At 43.7% G+C, this 22253-nt stretch overlaps 2 protein-coding genes across 2 annotated transcripts in view; both read left to right on the plus strand.

Annotated features, from left to right (window-relative positions):
- The window catches only part of LOC126556957 (hemicentin-1), a 39995-nt gene extending 35207 nt beyond the window's left edge, over nt 1-4788 (plus strand). Inside the window, exons 12-16 of the mRNA XM_050212537.1 lie at nt 1150-1291; nt 3293-3416; nt 3553-3785; nt 3979-4169; nt 4546-4788. Of these exons, the coding sequence (XP_050068494.1) occupies nt 1150-1291; nt 3293-3416; nt 3553-3785; nt 3979-4169; nt 4546-4788 (933 nt within the window). The remainder of the gene's footprint in view (nt 1-1149; nt 1292-3292; nt 3417-3552; nt 3786-3978; nt 4170-4545) is intronic.
- Nucleotides 1-22253, plus strand: part of LOC126557127 (uncharacterized) — a 402968-nt gene that overhangs the window by 363765 nt on the left and 16950 nt on the right. The window lies entirely within an intron of this gene.

The raw sequence follows: 22253 nt of genomic DNA on the forward strand, positions 1-22253 counted from the left end.
GCTCTCTAGTGCATTTCCGTCCGGCTCCCCCACTGTCACTGTCGATTGTTTCACTTACATTTTCTGCTCGGGTGAGCAAAAATCTCATTTCCATCTCTGCACCTAACGGTTGCAATCCGTCCTTCGACCTGCATCCCGCACGAAGTTTATCCATCCTCTATGGGTAGACTCAGTAGTAATAATGGGAAAGCAGAGGGAAATAGAAAGAGAGAAGCCGAGTTAGATGATGAGACAGGAGTTCATTTGCTGTTGAGATGATTCTTAAAACTTTCTCCTTTCGCAATGAAACCCTTTGCTGAGTACAAAAACTATGTACCCGTCCCCTCGGTCTGGGTGTGTGGGCACTGTGCAACATAAAAATTGGAAAATATGAAACATTCCACGAGTTGGTTGATGATTCCTAGTAAGCTACCTGACCAGAACTAACCGAAAGGATGCTCCGTTTCTCATGAAATTCGTGTACTGTGACAAGTGGCCCCAGGGTGCTTGTGCTAACATTTCAGTGTCCATTTTTTCAACTGAAAAAAGTAGGGTTTGTAAAACTGACCCAACCGAAAGACATCAGGAAAATGAATATGAGAAGATCTGTAAGGCCACCAACCCACCAAACCACCGACTTTTCGTTGGTTTTGTCTGATACTACAGTAAACTAAAGTCGTATTTTTCTACAACATTAGTTTTTTACTCCATTATTTGGATATATTTTCATAGTCTTTGTAGCAAAATTAGCAACCGATTATTAAATTAATTATTAAAAAGCTGCTTAGAGGTATTTGAAAAGCATTTTTAGGACTCCAATTTAAATCTAATCTTTATTTGTTTTTTATCCAAAAAACAGATTAATAATTCCGTATTAAACACCATCTTTATTCTACAACATAATAAAATAAGAAAAGTTTTTCGCGTGCATTAAAAATTTATTCAACACGAAAAAACTGTTCTTTTTTGGAGATATATTCAACATACATCTTAACTCAATTTGTCTTACCTTCGAGCGATTGCGTTGAGCTTATTCGCAAATGATACCATTGCAATCGACACTGATGCTCCAAGGATGATGCTAGCGTAGTGAATTCCATTTCCATCTGCAAAACAGCTCTATTCACTGCTTTCTTCTTGCTCTTCTACTCCACCTTCTGTCATCTGCAGCATCCTCCGGTACAGTTCTTCATAGATAACCTCGAGCCGGGCAGCTCGTACCGCATCATACTGTTCGCCGCCAACGCCAAAGGCCGCTCGGAGCCGGTCATAATAGATGATATCACCTTCAAGGGTGTGGCCAAATACACAGGTAAGAAGCGCTCGATATGACGCAAACAATCGTAACAACGACAACACGGCTTCCAGAGACGAAGGACTAGAAGAAACCGCAGCACTAGCTCTACAGAAGTTATTGTATTAAGTTTGAAGTCACTCCCGTCTCAATTCTGCTTGAGGTGAAGATACCGCCCTACCAAGCAATATAGGACACTCTATACTGGCTGTACTCTCTCGCCAACTTATTACAATTTGCTCACATGAACATCAAAGTCATTGTTGCATCTTAATCCGTTAACACCCGTTACGTTTTCCCGTTTTCACTACTGCCATTCGAACCGAGCAAGGCATACGGATGTGTCAGACATTTGCCGAGCAAACGGTGTCACCAAGTTGGACGGAGATAAAGAAACAGAACGCAAACAGGAAAAACCCGTACTTCGCACCACCATTCGGTTGACGTGCGTTTCACCCAAAGAAGCTTAGAGACTTTTAGGAGCCAGCTTTTCGTTTTTTTTTTTTTGTTCATTCATCTTTTCCTACACTTAAGTCGGCTACTCGTGTACGCTATCAACGTACGAATGTGCACCCAGCTTCTGGACGGTTGCTAGCTTGCCATCGGCCGTAGCGATAACTCGGTACGGTTTCGCCCAATGCGCCTTCCGACCGGGTTTGGCTTCGCTGCTGACCACTCGGGCACAAAATCCTACACGCTGATGACCTCTGACAGTGGCCACCGTCACTCACACCGATGTGCGATGGTGCCGGTGTACAAAGTCCGAAAGATTCTCTTTTGTTTGTGAGCCACCTGAGAAAAGCTCCCGGTGGCTCGAAAGAGATTATAGACGGCTCCACACCAGGCTTCCATCGTCATAGCGATTTTTCCTCCTTTCGGGAAACCTCAAACCAGTGCGCTCGCTCTTTTTATCTCTTTCTCTCGTTAATTCTGTGCCACTCTATGGCCACTAAAATCCCATCGTGGAAGCACTGCCAATGGCCAACGGGTGAAAGAAAGCACGGTGATGAATGGTTTCGCCACCGGAACCAGACAGCTTTGAGATGGGGGTATATGGACGCGAGAGTCATGTTTGTGCCCGGGCTTAGAGTGTTTCACCGTGCCTTCAGTGCCGGTCCACACGCTTGAAATCTTGTCCCGAGCTCGTTTTCCCGTGCCCGTGTTTAAGGTAATTTCTTCGGGAAGGCCTGCGAAATTAATGAGATCCCGGGGACGTTAATAATAAATTTGATACTTATCCGGCCTTAAAGGTTCACCCGGACAGATGGGCGAAAACGGCTGTCCTCTGCTGTCGGTCGCCCGGGTGCTGTTAGGGTAATGAAGATGAGCCACGGGCCGCGTTTAGTGCTAGGAGACACCGGGGGTCCGAGGGCTAAATAGTTTATTGCAAAACGTACCGTCTGGCTTACCGGCTGCGACATATGTTGGCTACCGTGTTGGCTGGTGAAAGGCCTATCGCTACGGAATTCCCCGTACGGTGTGTGGTGGGATTTTTGCACTGTGCGGAGTAGAGATGTAGAAGGTACGTGGTGCGTAGCGAAGATATACGAGCTAACGAAAGATTTACAGTGATAAAATACTTCGTAACAGATTACTGCTGGATCAGCTATCAGTGGAAGTATGTTAGACATGGCGTATCTTATTTATACTGCATGAATCAAAGCCTTTTTATAGTGCAAATTTAGCTAAATTTAATTTCATTAAAAAAAACTGAAAAATGTGCAAGATTTTTTAACCAAAAATTGTGTAAAAATTAAATGGTCCAACCATGATTATTTTGTTAATCTAGCAAATTTTGTGACATACCAAACAAACCCACAAAAACACAAGTTTCAACAGATAAAATGTGCAAATGTTCTGTTTGCTACTGCTGCTACTACTGTCACCATTAGCAACAATAGCTCACTGGTTTTCGACTGTAAAGCTCTGTACCTGTGCGAAAGCTTCTCCTGAAAACCTCCCTCGCAAGAGGCCTCTATTTGCGACCGGTTTTTCAAAGCATCCACTGATTTATTGCAGGCGTGTCCAACGTTATGAATGTTCCTTTATCACCGGTATTAGCCGCATTAACACTCACCGTGGCCATCCTGTTTGCCGTTGTCTGCATCGTCCTGGCGACCATCTACCGGCGACATGCGACCAAGTAAGCCCTTACCCACCGTGTAAAATATCCTTTCCGATGCCACAGGATGCCATCGGATCGGGCTTCGTACCACGGTACCACACGCTAAACTAACACTCGCTCACCTGTCGCTTTTCCCCCTCGTTCCGCAACACAGGAACACGACCAAAAAACTGAAGCCCACCAAAACCGCCCAGCTGACCTCCACGCCCGACTGCCAGCTTGACTCGACCGTACATCATCAGACGCACGATCCGAACGGCATCCAGACGCCGCTAGTGGACAGCAGCTGTGGGGTGGGTGGAATGGGCCGGCGTGGTAGTCCCACGATGGGTGGCGAACCTCCGGACGGGGATGAAACCGATCCGGATGTGATACCGAATCAGTACGGTAAGTAGTGCGATAGTTTGCGTGTGCAGTGAACTGAAACTCACACTCCGGATGTTGGCTGGACGATCGTTGCGGATCGACGGAGCCCGTGGAGCACCAATCTGTCATAAATCTTAACGCGTTCTTTTTTTTTTTTTGCTTTGTTGTTCTTGCTGGACGCGCTTGATACTTGCGATGCACATGGACGTTGTAGAGCGAAGGCCACCGAAGACGACGTTACCTACGCCGCTGTTTCGCAGCCCGTCAGCAAGACTGATACACCGCAATGGCGGTGAGCATCTGCTCCACGAGGAGGAGCGACATTGTGATGGATCCAGTCTGGCCTCGCTGACCGGGTCGAACACTGAAGTACATCATTACTCGTTTAAGCCTAGTAAACAAATCGTAAGTAAAGCAATTTCATTGCATTTCTTCACAGTATAAGATCGCCGAAAGGTTTTTTTTTGCAAAAAAAAAAAAAGAAGTAATATTACAGCTTCTCATTATGAGGTTTTGAGTTATTCGAATCGTTCGAGTTTTAAATTAAATGCAAAGAATCAGGAACCTTGGTATAACTCTAAAACTCAATTATGATGTCAGGCTCCAGAGTAAGCATAGCACAAGCCATTCGATGAGTTGAGCGCTTGAGCTAGCTCATTATCCTTTGACACTTATCTAAAATCTAACTCAACTTACCTCATATCAGTAAAAAAAACTCCTTCCAAGAAATCTTCCATAGCAAATTCTCTATTATTATTCGTCCCTTCGTCCCTTTCTCCAGAGTTATGCCACATTGGGCCGGGCAAACAATAGCAGCGTCACCTCGACGCTTAGTCCACTTAGTCAGCAAGCGTCAACGGCGACGCTGCCACTGCCGTCGATGTCCGTCACCGGGGTCGGTGCGGTGGGGAGCCTGCTGAGCAGTCCGGCCTCACAGTCGCTGGTTACGTCGACGCTGAACGAGTACCGGTTTCGGCCCGAGGTGGTCACCACATCCAACCGAATACAGGAAAGTTGTATATAAAATGAGTAGAGACAACAACAAGGCGCTTAGAGTGTAAGTGTTTTTTTTTTTGCGAGGGCTGAAGCGTATACCAGCCGTAGCCATACATATCCCTTGCTGAATCTTCCAGCCAAACCATATCCTCCCATAGTCCCTACCACCATTCCCCTCACCTCTTCGTCGTCGTGGTCGTCGTCGTGAGCGAGTATGTACCGTGAGTGATTGTGTGTGTGTAAGTGTGTAAGTTTAGCCAGAATAGCTATCGTAGAGCCTTTGTTTTAGAACAGTGAAATGGAACGAATTTTGGAACTGTAGCGCCATAATTAAGGAACGAACGGTGCCACGGCCCTTTGGCAGGGCGGGCGGGCACCTTCGAAGGATGTAAATATTTTAGCCATGTCGATTAGATTGAGTGCAGCGTGCACGTTTGAGGGGACTCCATGGTCGACCATGTCGACAACTGGCAGGGAAACACACGATTCGCTGCGACATATCCAAGTAGCGAACGTTTCCAAGACATTGCGTTAATGACTGGACAATAAACCTGGATGCAGTTATAGGTACAGCAGCATAGCCAATCGAACGCGAACGATCTGTGGTGTGGTGCTCGAAGCGAGGAGAAATGATTTGCATGCTTATAGTTTAGTAATTGTTAAAATGTCTTTTCCCATTTTCCCTGTCTAAACTTCTAGCCTGCACGGTTTGATTTCTTGCAGAAAAACTTTAATTAACTGTCCCACTTTGATAGCTCCCGACGTTCCGAATCAGGGTTATGTTTGAACACAAACTTTTCATAATTTAAGTCATGTAAACGGGTATCCTCCTGTTCACCCTTCATTTCCACATCTTTCTTCGTTCGTGTTGGCATGCACGGGCACGTGATTGGGACGAGACAGGATGAATAAGCAGCCAGAGGTAAAGGTTCGACTGACTGATTCCATATCGCACAGAACCCGCAAAGCCGTGAAAATTCCAAAGAGATTCAATTCAGGTAGTCTCAAATACTCACCAGGCGAGAAACGGCACACCAACGCAAACACACACAGAGCAATCGTAAGGTGATCAGATGCGTAATTAACATGCGGTGTTTCTATTCACTGTACAAAACCACAACACTAAGGAATGTACGTAGCCAATAGGAAATAAGTAGCGCGAATTGGTGCGGAAGTATATCAGTAGGTACGAATGAGGACAGGCAGCTGTTAGCGCCAAGAAGTACTAGGTAATTCTTGTGTTTGCTTTACGTTCCGATTATGATTTCAAACTAGCAAAGAAGAAAATACAGACAAAAATCAACGACCGAAACGCTGTTAGCGAGTGAACGAACGCTAGAAAATGTGACGCCTTCCACGGGAAGACAAACTACCAAACAATGAATGAGAAGGAAAAGAAAATGAAGAAAACAATTGCGTACAAGGAAAATCTCTTAAGGACAAAGAAAAATAAAACAAAACAAGTGTATGATTTCCAAATTTATTCTTTATTTTCTGTTTATGAATTTAACTAATTTTGAAAGAAATGTAGTATCATTGGAAAATGATTTTTTTATTCTTAAACTCTGATCATTTCGCCATTGTACTGCATCTTGAAGCTAGCTGGTGGACTATTTGTTTAAAGAATATTTCCACCGTACAAACATTCCTGCGCTTGGGCTCATCTCAACCATTCTCTGTACCGCTGCGAAAAACAAAAACCAAACGACACCTTCTTAGTGAACGCCTCACACAAACACACACAACAACAACCAGCGGCAACGCAAAACCCATCATGCCGTGTATTTGCAGGTGCCAGTAGAGCCAAGTCCCAGCATAAATGACAACACAGAGCAAACCGAGAAGCAAAAAAAAAAATGCACCAGAAAATTTAAACAATGCCCTAAAGCAATTTTTCCCCGACCGAGCAGCGCAGGACCTGAGCATCGCGTCGTGGAATTTTCTTCCGGTTTTCCCTGTGCTCCGGACGGTGGCTTGATGTTGTTGCTTTCTTGGCAGCACCAGCGCTATGTTTGTTATCTTTTGCCGCGAAACGAAGCAGCACACATTTTTCGACCTCCATACTTCCGGGAAGATGAACCTATCCACTTGACTCCAGCACTGAGGGCAAATTCGATCCCTAGGGATTGTGCGCTTCCGGCTGTGCAGAGTGTGAGAGTATGCAGCCAGAACCGGTGATGTGTGGTTGGATGTTGGTGGGTGATGAATGTTAAATTCTCAAGCACACCGGGAAACCTGTCCCTCCTGTGTGCCGAGAGGAAAAGCCGGGAATGGGGCAAGCGAAACAAAAAGTTAAGCTACGTGTTTGGTCTTCTCGAGCGAGGTGTAAACGTTCACACATTCGAAATATAAGAAACCCTTGAGTACGATGAAATATTGCTACAATTTTTAATTTTGGGTTTGTAAGCCTACCTTAAACCATAATCACTTCAAGTCGGAATTCAGTACCGATATTCGGTTAAATGCAGGAAGAAAAGGTCAATTTTCCAGCCATCTTTTTTCCAGCTGATTTTAGTAAGTGGATATGTGCTTTGGGGCGGCTCGGTGGGGGAGGCGACAGCGACGCCTGTCTTCAAACGGGAGGACCGGGGTTCAAATTCCATCCGGATCGTCCCTCTGTAGAAAGGACTGACTAACCATTTACGTTGTATCGTAGTGCCTAGTAAGCCATTTGATGGCCGGAGTGACCTCTTTATTTATTTACTTTATTTTTATTAAAAAGGCAGTCAACATAATAAAAACATTTTAGTCAATGTGATAGAAAAACGGCTCCCGAAGATTTCCAAGTCCAATCATATGCATGACTAAAATGTGAGATAGTTAGTTAAACAACATTATGCTAAACTATCTCCTTACACTATTCTGCTTCTTAATTCATTTTTTTTGTATTTTATATTGATTGTTTTCTTATCATCATTAATTGTTCTTTGAAGTATTTTTAACACATTCAGTGGACCTGCCCCTTTAAGGGCTGCAAAGTGGAAAGTGATGTTTTATTTATTTATTTATTTATAATTGATTATGACGATCCAGTGCCGTATTGTCAACACCGCTTGTGTTGAATAGATTTTCACATATTGAGGAGGAAATGCCTCCTTATTCTTTGCCTTATCCCGGGCATACTCGTTTATGGTTGTGGTGATGATGATGATGATGATGATGATGGGGCGTACAATAGGCGTACAATCCACGAATACCTAATTTCAGTGTATTCGTGGATGATGGTCCGCGATTTGATGATCCGGTTCTATTGTTGTGGCTATTGTTTTGATGGTGATTGGTTACATCCGAATTTCGGCTAGGGTGGTGTTGTGGCCGTTCTATTGTTTTCCTTTGTGGTTTGGTCTCGACTGTAACAAACAAATAAACATTGTTAAGACAGCACGAACATTTATAGTGCAGTCCAGCAATGACATTCCAAGCTCAATCTAGTCAAAGTCCAATCAAAGGATGATCGACAAACTCTGTCCCGCAGCAGCCAAAGCGACTTCACTGCTCACGAGACTGAACCCGCCAAACACCCCGAACCCGACGCCAACGCTGTCAAACTCAATGTGCCAAAGCTGGACTGGAGTGGAGAACACCGCACTTTGAACAACGCCTGCTTCCCTTTTACGGCAGTGTTGGAATCGCCCTCGAGTGCTGTTGCCCAGTCATCGGATCACCCGTGGCACTACAAAAAATACACTTAAAACATAGACAACACAACATTTAACAAAAAAGGAATGGTGGAATACGAATAAGGACTGAAAGGATACTAGGGATGTGGAATCATAGGACAAGATCGTTGTCTCTGGCGAATCAGTATGATCCTCTTGTAGGGGAGGTCACTGGTGGCCAACATTTCTCTAATTTCAGTACCCGATCGTCTGCCGATATTCTTGGCTCGCGATTTCAAATTCCACGCAGGACCACAGAAGGTGATCCACATCGTGGAATCCGTCACCGCAGCCACACACTTTTGTCTGAGCCAGAGTTATACGCTGTAGATGAGCATTCAACGCAAAATGATTCGACATCAGTCGACACATCATTCGTATGAATGCCCGGTCTACAGAGAGCCTATCGAACCAAGGCCGCAGGGACACTTGCGGGGAGATCGAGAAGAGATAACGCACGAGTTCATCCGCCTCCCACACACTCTGTCAGCGAGACAGGAAAAGTAGCTGTGGGAAACGAAGGAACTCCTGGGCCGAGATAGGTCGGTCGTAAAAAGCGCCTTCTTCGACGCCTGTTTTGGCCAGTGAGTCTGCCTTTTCATTGCCTTATCGAACATTGAGCCAAGCAGTTCAATGATTTTTATGGTGAGGTAATCCTGACTCTTAACAGCCTTCGGAGATCTCAGAGCTTCAATAGCACTAAGGCTATCAGTGAAGATGAAGTACTGGTCCGAAGGACTCGCTGCTATCATCGATAGTGCGTACAAGATTGCGGCTAGCTCTGCGGTGGTAACACTACATGGCTGCCTCAATTTGAAAAATGCCTCGGTGGACTCGCTAAAAACACCAAAAGCCAGTGCCCTCCTCAGAGGATGATCCATCAGTGTAGTACTGGCTTATTTGGTCTAAATGACCATACTTGTTCGTGAAAATGCCCGGAACTACCCAAACAAGTGATGTTTTCATCATGCTAAAAATTATCCCGCTATTACTATATCGCAGAATTCGAATCGAGATTCATTTTCATAATGTCATGTGTTATGTCACGGATTCCAGGAAATGACTGAATAAACATCATTTGCAAATAAATACTCTATAATATTGTACAAAAAAAATCGTAGCTTAAGCAAACAGATTACATCTTCCCAGTCGGTATTAACTTGCCAAGATTGCCACTTGGCAACGCGAAAATCGCACAAACAAACGAAACACCTCTATTGTCAAACAGGCGAATCATTCCCTCATTTTCTATTTATTTTTGGTCACATAATGATTCCACCCCGAAAGTTACTTCACAAGCTGCTGTTTTAGCAAACGGGTAGTTTCAACGAGAATAGTTCTCAGAAACACCACACCATTTCACATAAGCCTCTTACTCTACCGCACACTAACTATCAGGCAAAGAAAATCTCATCCACTCACCGAATCCCAAGATAGCAGCACTACTGCTTCAAAGAAACGATACCCAAAGTATACCACAAAGAAGCTGGTTCTAATTAAACTCCTTTGATTGTTCAGACTCCTCTGCAAAGCCGTAGCAGAAAGCAGCCCTGTGCTAATGTAGGAAAGCACTATAAACCAAAAAAAAAAAACCCCCAATCCCGAAGTGGCAGCCTGCTCGGAAAGCATGGTACCGAAATCTGCTCCATATCAATGTTATCGAGTTATAATCAAAATCACTTTGCCTATTGATTACGGGTTGCTCTCGCAACTTATACCCCGCTCTGTTTCCGGTGTTTTTTTTTTCAACTAGGAGCCTGTTTGCTAACCCCGGAATGAAAATAAAAACAAACCCCAAAATCTGTGAAAACTTTCTCCTGAAAAGCTAAGCGCTAAGAATGGTGAGGTCATTGGAATTCGGCAGGGGTGCTAACGATGGTGCGGGGAAGCGATACATTGAATTATTTATCAGTTTTCTTGTTGGGGAGAAAATTACTGAACGAGCTGAATGCCCGGCACGGTACGGTATGGTACGGTCTTTTGCAAATTTTCCACACCAAAGCATTGCTTCCCCGAGCAGACTGTGTCCCGGTGAGCCCTTGAAGTACGTAGAAATCTTTCGGTGACTAACGGCACGAAGGTGGCACAACCTCAGCGTGAATTTGAGATGAAGTCTCTAGTACGCTCGTTCCTCTACGGTTGCTGTAGCGCAAGGAGTTTCCAGAGTATTTTCAGCCTGAAACACGTTACCCTAGCTCTCGGAATTAGTCGTTATCGTACGAATTCGTCACAACACTTTTTGAACACAAGAGAGTCAAGCTGGTCCTCCACCCATTTCCCATGCAGAAGGGGGGATGCGGAAGAAACCGATTCCCCCAAAAGCCTTCCGTTTGGTTTGAGCAGAAGCAAACGAACCGATCAGCTTAACGTACCAAAGAGGGCTTTCCGTTCCTTTCTCAGCAAACAAGGCGAGCATGCCGGTTGGTTGAAGGTGAAGCTGAGGATTGTAAGAAAGCTGAAGAAAACTTCAATTTCCGATAATTAATAAATTATTCCTGCAGCATTCATTGTCTCCTGCTCGAAGTCCTTTCTGGTTAGGGTTAGTCTAGTGCTCTGGAAGAAGTTTATATGCTGTGGTTAGACCGCACTTCAAGTGTGCCTGAACCGAACGGAGACATTACAGCAAAGAGTTGAAGATTTAGTTTTTAGTTGAAATACAAATTCCATAAACTTCACATTGGCAAACAACGAGACCGACAATTGTATATTGGATGTGTCATTTCACTTACTTTATTAGAAATTCGCAAGCTTACAATTAGATCTACTTCTCCGTCTTCTTCTTCTTCTTGTTGGCCAGCTAAAAGTTGAGCACGTCGAATACACATGGCCAGGTGGCCGATCCGTTTCCAGAAAACTCGGTCTAGGGCTGCAGTCCTTCATCCACGGCTGCATCCGATCTCCGACAGGTTTGACTCCACTTGATCCAGCCAACAAGCTCTCTGTGCTCTTCTACGCCGTATTCTACGGCGTGCTCTACGTTGTGCCAATTAGATCTGCTTGACGCTATCAATATTTAGCAGAGATGGTTTAGACTGCTCTGGATCGAACTACATTTTCTCCTAATCAAAGGGCTTGAACAATCCAATATGTGCTGTTTTTTGTTGACAATTCGAAGATTTTTTGCCTAGAAACTTTGAAAGTTTGATTCTGGATCTCTTTCGTTACCAAAAATCATTTTACATCAAAACCTAACCATAAGTTCCTTCAATCTTGTGTACCCTTAAAAATTAAAAAAGTCCTATTCCTAAAAAAGATTTTTAATAGGGACAATCTACTTCCATAAATGTTCGAATAATTTTGTTTTCTTTGAATGAAGTTATTATGGTATACGTCCTACTATTTTAATTTCTTTCTCTAACCTTAATCCTGTCATTCAATCATAAAAGAGTGCGTGTAAGCTCACCGTACTTCGAAGAAATCTTTGATCACATTCAAATAATCTGGCCATCAAAACCTCGAGGGACTTTAACCAGCCTTTACTAGCATCTATGAATTAAATCCGCGTTTGCATCAGTCGGTGCAGCATACGGGGAAGTTTTCCGGATTATTGACAACAAGATAAAGTTCAAATTAGTATGCCATAATGCTTCTAAACAAACTATATGCGCATTTTATTGATCTTACATCGCTACGAGAAAAAATAAAACATATGCTGAGTTCTCAAACATACATTGTAGCGAACAGTCTCCGGCTGGAATTTGAGCCTCGGAGCTGCCGTGTGAAGACAGGCGCCGCTGTCGTCTCCACCACCGGACCACCCCATTTAGTATATTCTCCATATCAAATAAAAATTCAGTATAAAAAGCATGGACCCGACTTTCCTCTAACATTCGAATTCGATTGTGCATATGACTGTCTTCAAACAACACCACGCCGTAGCAACTATTTATTGTTTGATTTGTTTGCAAAACCTCAACCGTTACAATCGTGCGTCCGTTCAGTGCCCGTACCATTTGGCGTACGAAAAAAAGGGGCCTGCGTCGATCAACCGAGCCGATGGAAAAGTTTTAATTGCCGAGTGTTAATTGCCTTTCAAGAAATCTCGCCTCCGGACGATACGGACGTGCGTTCGGTTAGGTCGAGCCAGTTGAATCCATCCAGTCCCGCTCATCGCTTGTCCCGAAAGCAGCCCAACGATAGCTTTACCACCATCGGGCAAACTTTATGGCAGACGGACAGTTCGACATCCTATACCACCGCGCGATAAACTACAAACTTCGTGAGTGTATGCACTTTTGGCCCCGGCTCAGCACCGCCCGGCTAGCTGCGGGTGGATAGTGGCACAGTTTTGCATCCTGGCGGAAATTCCAACTTCAAAAGCAGCAAAACGCTACACTGGCTTCCGTCTGATAGGGTAAAGCAAGAAGAAAGTGGTCGAGGGTATGCGGTATACCCCAGGAACTGTGGGCAAGTGTCGGCAAAATTGAGAAGTTGAAAATTTACCTACACAGCTTGCAACTTTTAATAACTCAATTACGACACTTGCGTGACTGTGGCGTTCCTCTAGTGGCGTGGGGAAAACCGTTGGCGAAGCACAGAATGTTCCGTTGCATATAGGCAAATGTTTGTGCGGTGGCGCCAGCAACGCATATCGAACCCTTCTCGATTTACACCCCATTTTTTCACGCCTTCACTCAATACTGGGTGAGCAGGTTAGATAAAAATAGGCTGGTGGGGGAGGGGGGGGGGTGTATGTGTGCATGGGCGTATTGTTTGGATTGCGCTTTTGCCTGTAGGAAGGGTAGCTACTCACACTAGAAAAAGAATTACCGGAAACTCAATAAACAACACTGCTTTCATTCAAAGTTTGATTGGGCATTCGATGGTGGATGGTTGGCGGAAAAATCGGTAGAGAGCAAGGGAAGCTTAGGAAAGGATCAACAATCAAATCAACTTGATTCCTTTTGGGGGTTCACGGGTGTGGGCTCGAGAATGGTTGCCTTTACTACAGGCGTGCGTGAAGTTATAAAAGCAAAAAAAAACGACAAACGTTGGAAAAACAAATAATTTCCCTGTTAATTCATACGAGAATAGGCATTTTAAAAAGAAAGCCATTGTATCTTCATTTAAGTAAGAGCTTGGATTTTGTACAAAATGATAAATAATGCTGATAGTAAGTAATTATTATTCTCTAGTTTCACGGAATAGAATACCCTTAAAGACGTCAATTAGGCAACAGTTGTATTTAAAATTCACAAATGTTTTAAAATGCATGAAATTGTTCAAGGAATTTTGTGATTTTATTTACTCGTAATTAAATTCATTTGTAAAGCATGCAACAATAAAACTGATGTTGTATCTCTGTATCTGCTGTATCTTATCTCATACTCTACATTAATTAGCAATTTCCAGGAACATTAACAGTCACAACAGACACAACGACAGTCCAGCTTATACAATTAATTATCTCACAGCACGAGACGAGAAATGGATTTTTCTAGCGAATAAAAACTAACATTCGTTCATTTGTAACAAAAGGCATTGTTTAAAATTTACAAGAAATCTAATTTCAGTAAACAGTTCCAGTAATTATGGACAACTATACGACAATACCTATGTTTGTAACATGCTAGGAAAATCTCTAAATCTGTAACTATTCATTTTGTTTGTTATTATTTGTTTTTAAGCATCTAAATTTTCTTTATCCATACATCGACAAGTATAACCTGTAACTTAAACTATAACTCTATCTGGGTAACATTGCGGATGCACTTTAATTTTTGAAGCTGGACAGCTGGGATACAGCGGGACCAGCCTTCACACGGCAGGACCGTGGTTGAAATCCCAGCCAGGATCGTCCCCCCTTAGGGAGGACTGATTATCCAACCACGTGGTTATCGGCCAGCCTAGCAAGCCATTCGATGTCCGGCGTAACGTAGAAGGTCGTCAAGCCAAGGAGAACTTCCTAGACCAACGTGATATCCATTCTCTTGCTGTGAGTGTTAAAATTTGAAGGAACGATTTTGCACTTCATTCGTGCTCTTGTTAAATATGATGAACTCACATAAACTCTTCGAGCTCACTGGAGAACTATAACCAAAACCCGCACATTTGATGCGGGATTTTGTAAGCTTTGTCAGAGCAATATGCAAAAAAATTTATGAAATCTTTGATAGAATACCATCTCTTCTGACAGGCGAGAGCTTTAGGGCACTCAAACTTTTGAGAGAAAAATCATTTATTTAACATTTAAACATTTATTGAGTGTACCTTAACTCGATCAGAATCGCAAACCACAAGTACTGTAGAATGTCTTAGCCCACCTAAAACACCAAACACGTCGTTACTTTATAATTCTTCTGCATAACGTTCTCGGACCGAGCGAATTTTTACCGCGAAACAGCTGAAGCATCCAGTTTCTTTGCGTTTGTGCCGTGAACTATAAACATGATTAATACGGAATCTTAACCAAGGCAACGCATCGAAGTTCCTCCCTGGGGCGTTTACGTAGAATTACTATCGTTTTTCCTTTCTCATCCTCTATTCATCCCACAGAAACACACACCGCTAGACATTTCTTTTCTTCCAATTTTGTTAAATAAAACTCCTATATTCAAAAATCATTTTTTCCCTATCATGCACCTTCTTTTCCAATTTCAAGGCAAACATGGTGTGAAACGAATTCAGAAGAAAAATGCGCCACAAGTACCAACCATATCTGCAGCATGCATCCTTCGCACTCGACTCCCGAACCTCAGCGCTCTGTGGCGAGAATAACGAATATCGCAAACAAAATGCAAACAATGAGATATGATTCTCTGAGGGTACGTTAATTTTTAGATATTTCTTTCGTTTCACATCGTTTCGGCCGGGATTGGTTTTGATAGTTTGTTGTGCCGTTTTTTTTTTATCTCACCCCATTCTCCATCCCCAGCGGGAGATGGACCGAACGAACCGAAGAAATAAAAAAGTTGGTTAGTTGCGATTGGTATTATGTTTTGATTTGTGCATTCGATCGTTTGATTTTCTGACCAACCGTTGCCCGTGGAGCAGATCGATTTGGCGAGCCGCCGCCGCCGTTTTCCTGTGCTGCCCATTATTTGCCACCAAAAATTGGAGAAAATTTCACCATCCGTGAGCAAAACGTTTTTAATCATTTTCCACTTCACACTCGGCGCAAAAAATTGTGCCCATTGCAATGGAGCTTGTTTGCTTGGAAAAATTGATGAGAGAAAAAGTTATGGAACGTTTATTTTGGACCAGTACGTACGTAACGGGCGATTGTGTGTTTGCTTGTTTGTTTGTTCTGGGTTTTTGGTGTCCCCGTAGGAGATGCAGCTGCCGATGCCGTACAGTTGGAATGTCGATTTTTCATATCCACATCCGGCCGCTTATTTTTGCATCTGTACCGACGTGCTGACGGATACTGTAATTGGATTAAAGCTCGCATATGTTTATCCAGCTCGGTCTCTTGGCAATGCGCTTTCCCGTGTTGGTTTGTTTGTACAGGAAGGCAAAAAAAAAAGGAAAACCATTGCTCTGCACCATGGGTGAAAGAAGAATTATTGTTTCTACTTTCGGTGCAAGCGATAGCAGAGAAAATAGTTTTAATGAGCTTCACGGAAATATAACCCAATCTCCTTGACGTACTGATTTATTTTAATCATTTAATCATGAGGATGGATGAAATACTACAGCTACGAAACGTAACGACAGTAAAATGGACCATGCTGGAAAAAAATCTTAGAAGCGAAGTATTAAATCGAATAAATCCTCGTGATTGCTGTCGACCGATTTTAGCCCCCTGCCCCACCATTTCGATTTGTGTGAGTAGAAAATTTCATTTCAATAATTGTAATTAGATCTTCTCACTCGCTCGCTCGTGCATCCTTCCGCGGCTTTACATGCATTACGATCGATTCCTCTTCCTTATCGGGTTTCCCAGCGCGCGAATACTATGCCCCATCATACCGACCAGCAGCACGATAGCAAAAGTGTTTTAATGGAAGATAAATAAGACGTAATAAAATGTTAATTCCACTGCGATGATGTACCATCCATTGATTGCTGCCGTCTCGGTTGAATTGCTTTCACGACGATAAGGAGAAAGTAAAATAAAAACTCTAATCCTACCCATTAACAATAAATCATGCACTTATACTGGTAATAAACGTTTTATAGAGATTGCACTAAATTTGTTTGAAATGAAGCGTTCAACGTGCAATTGAATAACGCCTCATTAACTATCGAATAATTTATCTCACTAGGAAAAAAAGATTTTACCAAATGGAATCACGTTACTGGTTATGGAGCGATAGGTGAAAGTATTATTTGAAAGGAAGCTTAATTTCACACATTAACGAAAAATGGGATAGCCACTACAGCAGCAACAACAGCAAGAAAAAAAAATCAGGAAAAACATCCCTTAACCGCTACGATAATTATCATTGATCGTGTTGAATTCATTTGCATGTGGTTATGTGTGCATCATGGGAACAAACCGTTCGATCTTAAAATCGAATGTGTGGGAAAAACGGATACAAAAAAAAACAGACAAACACAGACACACATTCATTTTTGAGGCCTGTAATCATAATGATAATTAAAATAATAATTATCACACCGGCCGTTTAATGATAAATGATGATTGTCGTTTGTTTTCGCAAATACGTCCCGGCTGATTTTGGGAAGGTACGTACATACACATTCGACCCCGAAATGGACGGCACGAGCCATGAATCGTCCAGTACACCCCAAACACCCCAACAAACACCGTCCATTTAAATGCAAGAAACGAATATAATGAAGGTTGCAATTAATATTGTGGATATGATTTTATTTATTAATTCCTGATTCATGCTTGGAAGGATTCCACTTTACGCAGCAAATGTTATCCTGTTGCGGTCGTTCTATATACTGCGCCTCAACACCCACGTGTGTGCTGTTATGTGAGGCGTTTTTCGCCCGCCCAAAAACTGCACTGCGTTTTGTGCAGCTCACATTTCCTTTGCTGTGGGTTTTTGGAAATTTTTATATTCTGCTCGGTCTCCTTTTTCACCGTTTTACCCGAAGGGCACCTACTGCTTAACCTACCGCCTAACAATACCACCTCACCAAGCGGTGTATGTGTGTTTGTGTGTGTGTGCTGTGGGATATCCAACGAGTGTTTCGTCCCTTCGTATCCCGTTTCCTCTACCAGGAGCTTGCCCACAATGCTTTATGTGACCCCGTTCCTGTGAAACGGAACGCCGGTACTAGCTATCCACCAACTGCCAGGCTCGGTTGGAACGTAGCGAAAACGGTTGCGTCGCTAATTCGTTAATTTTCCATTTTCATTTAATGTCGATATTTATATTTATTATTACTGAATAATTCATCGCACACTGGCAACGCACACCGTAATTGAAGTGGGACAGGATGGCCGTTTTGTGCTGCCGGTTGGATGCAATCTACTGGTTTGTTTTTATTCCGTGCCCAAACCGGATACAGTGTGCTATGCCACCCCCAGCACCAATGATGCTGGAATGGTTTGCTGGATTTTTTTTATTATTTTAACTCCGTTCTGACACAATTAACTTTCCAAGTGGAAGATTTGTTACCACAACTACTCCCACTGCTGCAAAGCTACCGGAATGAGCCTCAATGGTGCAAATGGAACGAAATTATGGATTATAATGACATGCTTATATGCCTCACTAAGAACAATATTTATTGGAAAGCGATCAATTAGCGAGATTGCACAGTAACTCATTGACAATATGACCATCCTTCCCGGAGGGTTCATCTGTACCATCACGCTGTTAAAACACCAATAAATGCACAAAGTACTTACGAACCTTTCATTAGAATGTGCTTCCTGGTCGTAAAGTACATACACACTACATGAGAACAAACCTCAAAGGTCTCTTTAGACATGTTGCTTGCAGACGACTAGCAACAGCGACAGGTGAATAGACAGCTCTAACCGAAAAGTGACTCAGCTTTTCTTATTCGAAGTATGTAACAATTCGACATGTTCGGAATGACGATTTCAAGTCCACGAAAAGACGCCAGCAAACCTCTACACATCACGGCAAAGCAAACTTATGCCCGGGCAGGCGAAAAACTTGTTCCTAATAAACACACAAACACAGGAAAACTTTTGCCACCGGCTCGACTCACAGCACCTTGGAAGGTGATTTATTTCCACCGAAAAAGCCAAATCCCCGCGCGCCTGTGGTGCAGTGGATGGTCAGGGTAGGTGTGGTTAAGTTTTCTTTGGAAAAGCTGCCACCCGTCTCTTCCGGCAGGTGCACGATAGTGTATATGCGTATATGAACGAGGTCCAAAAGTGAAGCGATGGTGTACGAGAATTTCACAGCACGGCAGATGTTCGCTTATCTCAATATGCAAATGTTACCGGGCTTTTCCTTTTTAGGAACCAGAAGAAGCGCCAGCGAATGGCGCACCAGAACAGCAACAAGGAAATTCTTGTTCGTAGTTGAATTAAATTTTCCATTTATTATTCCTTCTGGCTGTTGCCTCCCCAAACCTGTGGACCCCTTCCCCCCCCCCCCCCCTTCCCCCGGGGATTGTGTCCCGTTTGTCCTTTCGGAGGACAGCACTTGTCACTTCGAACGTTTGTCGCCATTGAAGCGAAGTTCGGAACCAAACCCGGGTGGATTCGAGCGGAATGGAAAGGGATCTCTAATTTGCGTCCACGTCCACCAGCTCCGGCAAACGGTGAAGGCGAAGATTGGCATGCGACCAGTTTCTGCTTAAAGTTGAAGCGTTCGTCGTGACATTTGCGTGACGGAAGAATCGTAAAACGACAAACAACCAGCGTCCGAAAAGGTCATCCGAAGCCAATTACACTAGGTACTCCACCGATACCGGCTCATCCGCACACGCGTCCTGGACTGGTACAGCTTCCGTTACCGGCTTCAACGCCGACCGTTATCCTTTTGCGGACAAATTGGGTATCAATTTCAGCTGGTTTCCGGGGTTATGTTAAGAGTGTGGGGGCTGAGCAAAGCCGAACCATGATGCCACAGTAGTGTAGATATGGTTGACCACGGTCGGTGGTCGGAGAGGTGGTGACCTCGGATGTGGTGGCCTGCGAGAAGGGGAGGATAGATGACTGAGAACGAAGGGCACGGGAGGAAGGCAAAAATATTCACGGCTCAATGCGCAGCGAGATGGATTCTGTTTGAAGTGGCAGTGAGATGTGATTTAATTTCATGCCAAATTTAACGCCTCCCGGGCGGATACGGATGTGGGTTCGGTTTCGATGCTATGAACCGCGGGACCACGGGGAGCTAACTAGGGTGATAAAAAATCGACGTTTGTCCTGTGCAAGTAGGTCGACAAGCGTAAAGGATTTTTGTTGGCGTACCGCAAAAGGTAGAAAAATATACAGAAAGCTCGTGGAAAACTGATCATTCATGATGATTCCTTCATTGCAGACATTTATCATATTTTCATGGTTTTGTAGCATATATGAAAGACAATTGTATTCAAAAGCTTTACTAATTTTGGGATCTATCATTCATATTTCAGCATGGCATTACGCTGATAAGTAAATGAGTTTGAGCAGTGTTTACGAGGTAACGACGTTTTCTTAATTCCAGCAGTACAAGGCTTGTAATTCTTGCCAAAATAAAACGACATCCTTTCACAGAAAGCATTATTTATTAGCAAAATCTTAAAGGAAAAGCGAGGAATTAAAAGTTTCATCATAATTTCAAGCTATTGAAGCTCGACCGCTCGAAGCTTTACCGAAATGAATGCCCCTTACAAGCTTCAGTATTGTTATTCAACCCATTCAATAAACTACAAGCAGGAAAAGAATATCTAAGCTTCTTTTGCCTAATCCTATCGAAGGAAGTTGTTCCATCGAAACTGTGGGCAAGAGTGATTAGCACTAATTACGTACCTGTCCCTCACCACCAGCCACCGAGCAAAACAACTAAACCTGTGCCCGAATTCAGCCAACTTCATCCACAAAAACTGACCCAACACTGACGTCAGCGCAGCAACAACGGCGAGAGGACAGCAGCACGTCCAATTTCCCACCACTTTCGTTCTATTATGCCGTTACTCATGAGAAGAGATTTGTGTGTCAATATAACAAATTGATATCCATTTGCGTGGGCTACGGCAAGGTGCTAGCGAACCTACACTACACTGTACCGGCAATATCGACCACCAGTTCATACACTGGTGGCACTCTTAATAAATTGCTCCAAAAATATGCTGCAGCAAGAAGCTGAATGTTGGTTTGGGACCGTACACAATTAGGCCGCGCGCGACGCACAGTATTAGGCGCCGTTCGCTAGCCGAACCGATACAACGACGGTTAGTAACCGGCGAGTTGTGCTGTCCCATACCAACGGCCCCTTCCAAATCACGTCTCACTAAACTGCTAAGCATGCTCAACGCTCAATCTCACTGTACGTCGCATTGACTTTTTTTTTCTGCGAAAGCAAGCAGTGGACAGAGAGATAGATACAAGGAGACGGAGGAGGGAAAAAAAGCAAAACTCTAATAACATTAGCATAAGGTGAATTATTCCCGCGGCATACACGGCGAGCCGTCATTCATGCAACCATAAGCTGTATGAACGGGGAAGGAAATGGACAAAATACCAACCGATTTCCCTTGTGACCGGGAACCATAATACATCCGGTTTTTGTGCGAGGAGGGGGGAGGGGGGGAGAGGGTTCCCACCTTCGCTGCTACTCAAATAATAACTACATGGGCAACAATTTTTCTGATTGTCCGCTCCAACACACAAATGAAGTTGCCATGCGAGGGCACGCGAAAGGACCCTGTCAATATGGGCAAACCAATATTGGACGGGATTAGAACGGCTGTGCTAGCATCGTTGATGTGATCGTCTAGTTTTGATTGAGACATTCGTCGCCACGAGCATAGTGGTGTCCTGTGATCTCACCACCCACCGTCCCAGCCACCACCCGACTGTGGGCACCATTAATGCAGATTGGGCACGAACATTCATTCCACTGGCTGGAGTACGGTGGCAACGAAACATATTGGAATTTCGATCATCAAGACCATACGCCCTGATTCTGTTCCCAGGAAGGAAGTCAATATAGAAGGACCAACAGGAAGTCGACCCGTTTCGTCGACGAAGCGAACCGTCAACCAGAAGGAAAGGCTTAACTTTTACGACCATTTCATTCGAGAGTTGTTTTTTTCATCCTTTTTTTTTGTGCTAAGAGGGTGGAAAGTGGCGGTTATTCGATTCGTACGTTAGAACGTTGGCAAGGAACCTAAACGAAATAAGGAGCAACAAACAAAAAAAAGCCGTTCAACAACTCTGCAGGAGTGTGTCTTCTTTCACTCACAATCTCCACAGGACACCGATGACAATGGTGCCAGTACATCTTTCCCCCCCGGTTTTACGACCCATGACGATTTTGATGCTATAAATTTTAATTCACTTTAAATCTAATTGAATTGATTTACGCCCAAACCACGATGTGGCAGGATTTGAATTGAATGGCACGTTGCCCATCCACATCCACCGAAGCCCAGTGGTGAGAGTGTGCTCGCTTGTGTGGTTTTGTATGTTTTTGTGTGTTCCGGTTACTCTCAACAGCACTACTGCTGGAACCGTTTCGGGATCAAATTTTATTAAACACTTCAAACAATAAACTTTTCCGATCATCCATTCACCTTGCCTTCTTCCACTGGCCGCTGCGCAGTAAAGTGCTGATGAGCCACAGTTAGTGAAGCACCCCATGAAAGGGAACCGCATCCGACGGATGGGTAAAGAGCTGTGCCAAAGGAAAACATTGGTAAGCGAATGAATGGAAAGAAAAAATAAAGAGAAAAACAAGCTTCAACGTAACCTAACCTTAAAACACACTCGAACTTTTCCCTTTGACTT

Source organism: Anopheles maculipalpis, chromosome 2RL (genome assembly GCF_943734695.1).
Source record: "Anopheles maculipalpis chromosome 2RL, idAnoMacuDA_375_x, whole genome shotgun sequence".
Taxonomy (NCBI): domain Eukaryota; kingdom Metazoa; phylum Arthropoda; class Insecta; order Diptera; family Culicidae; genus Anopheles; species Anopheles maculipalpis.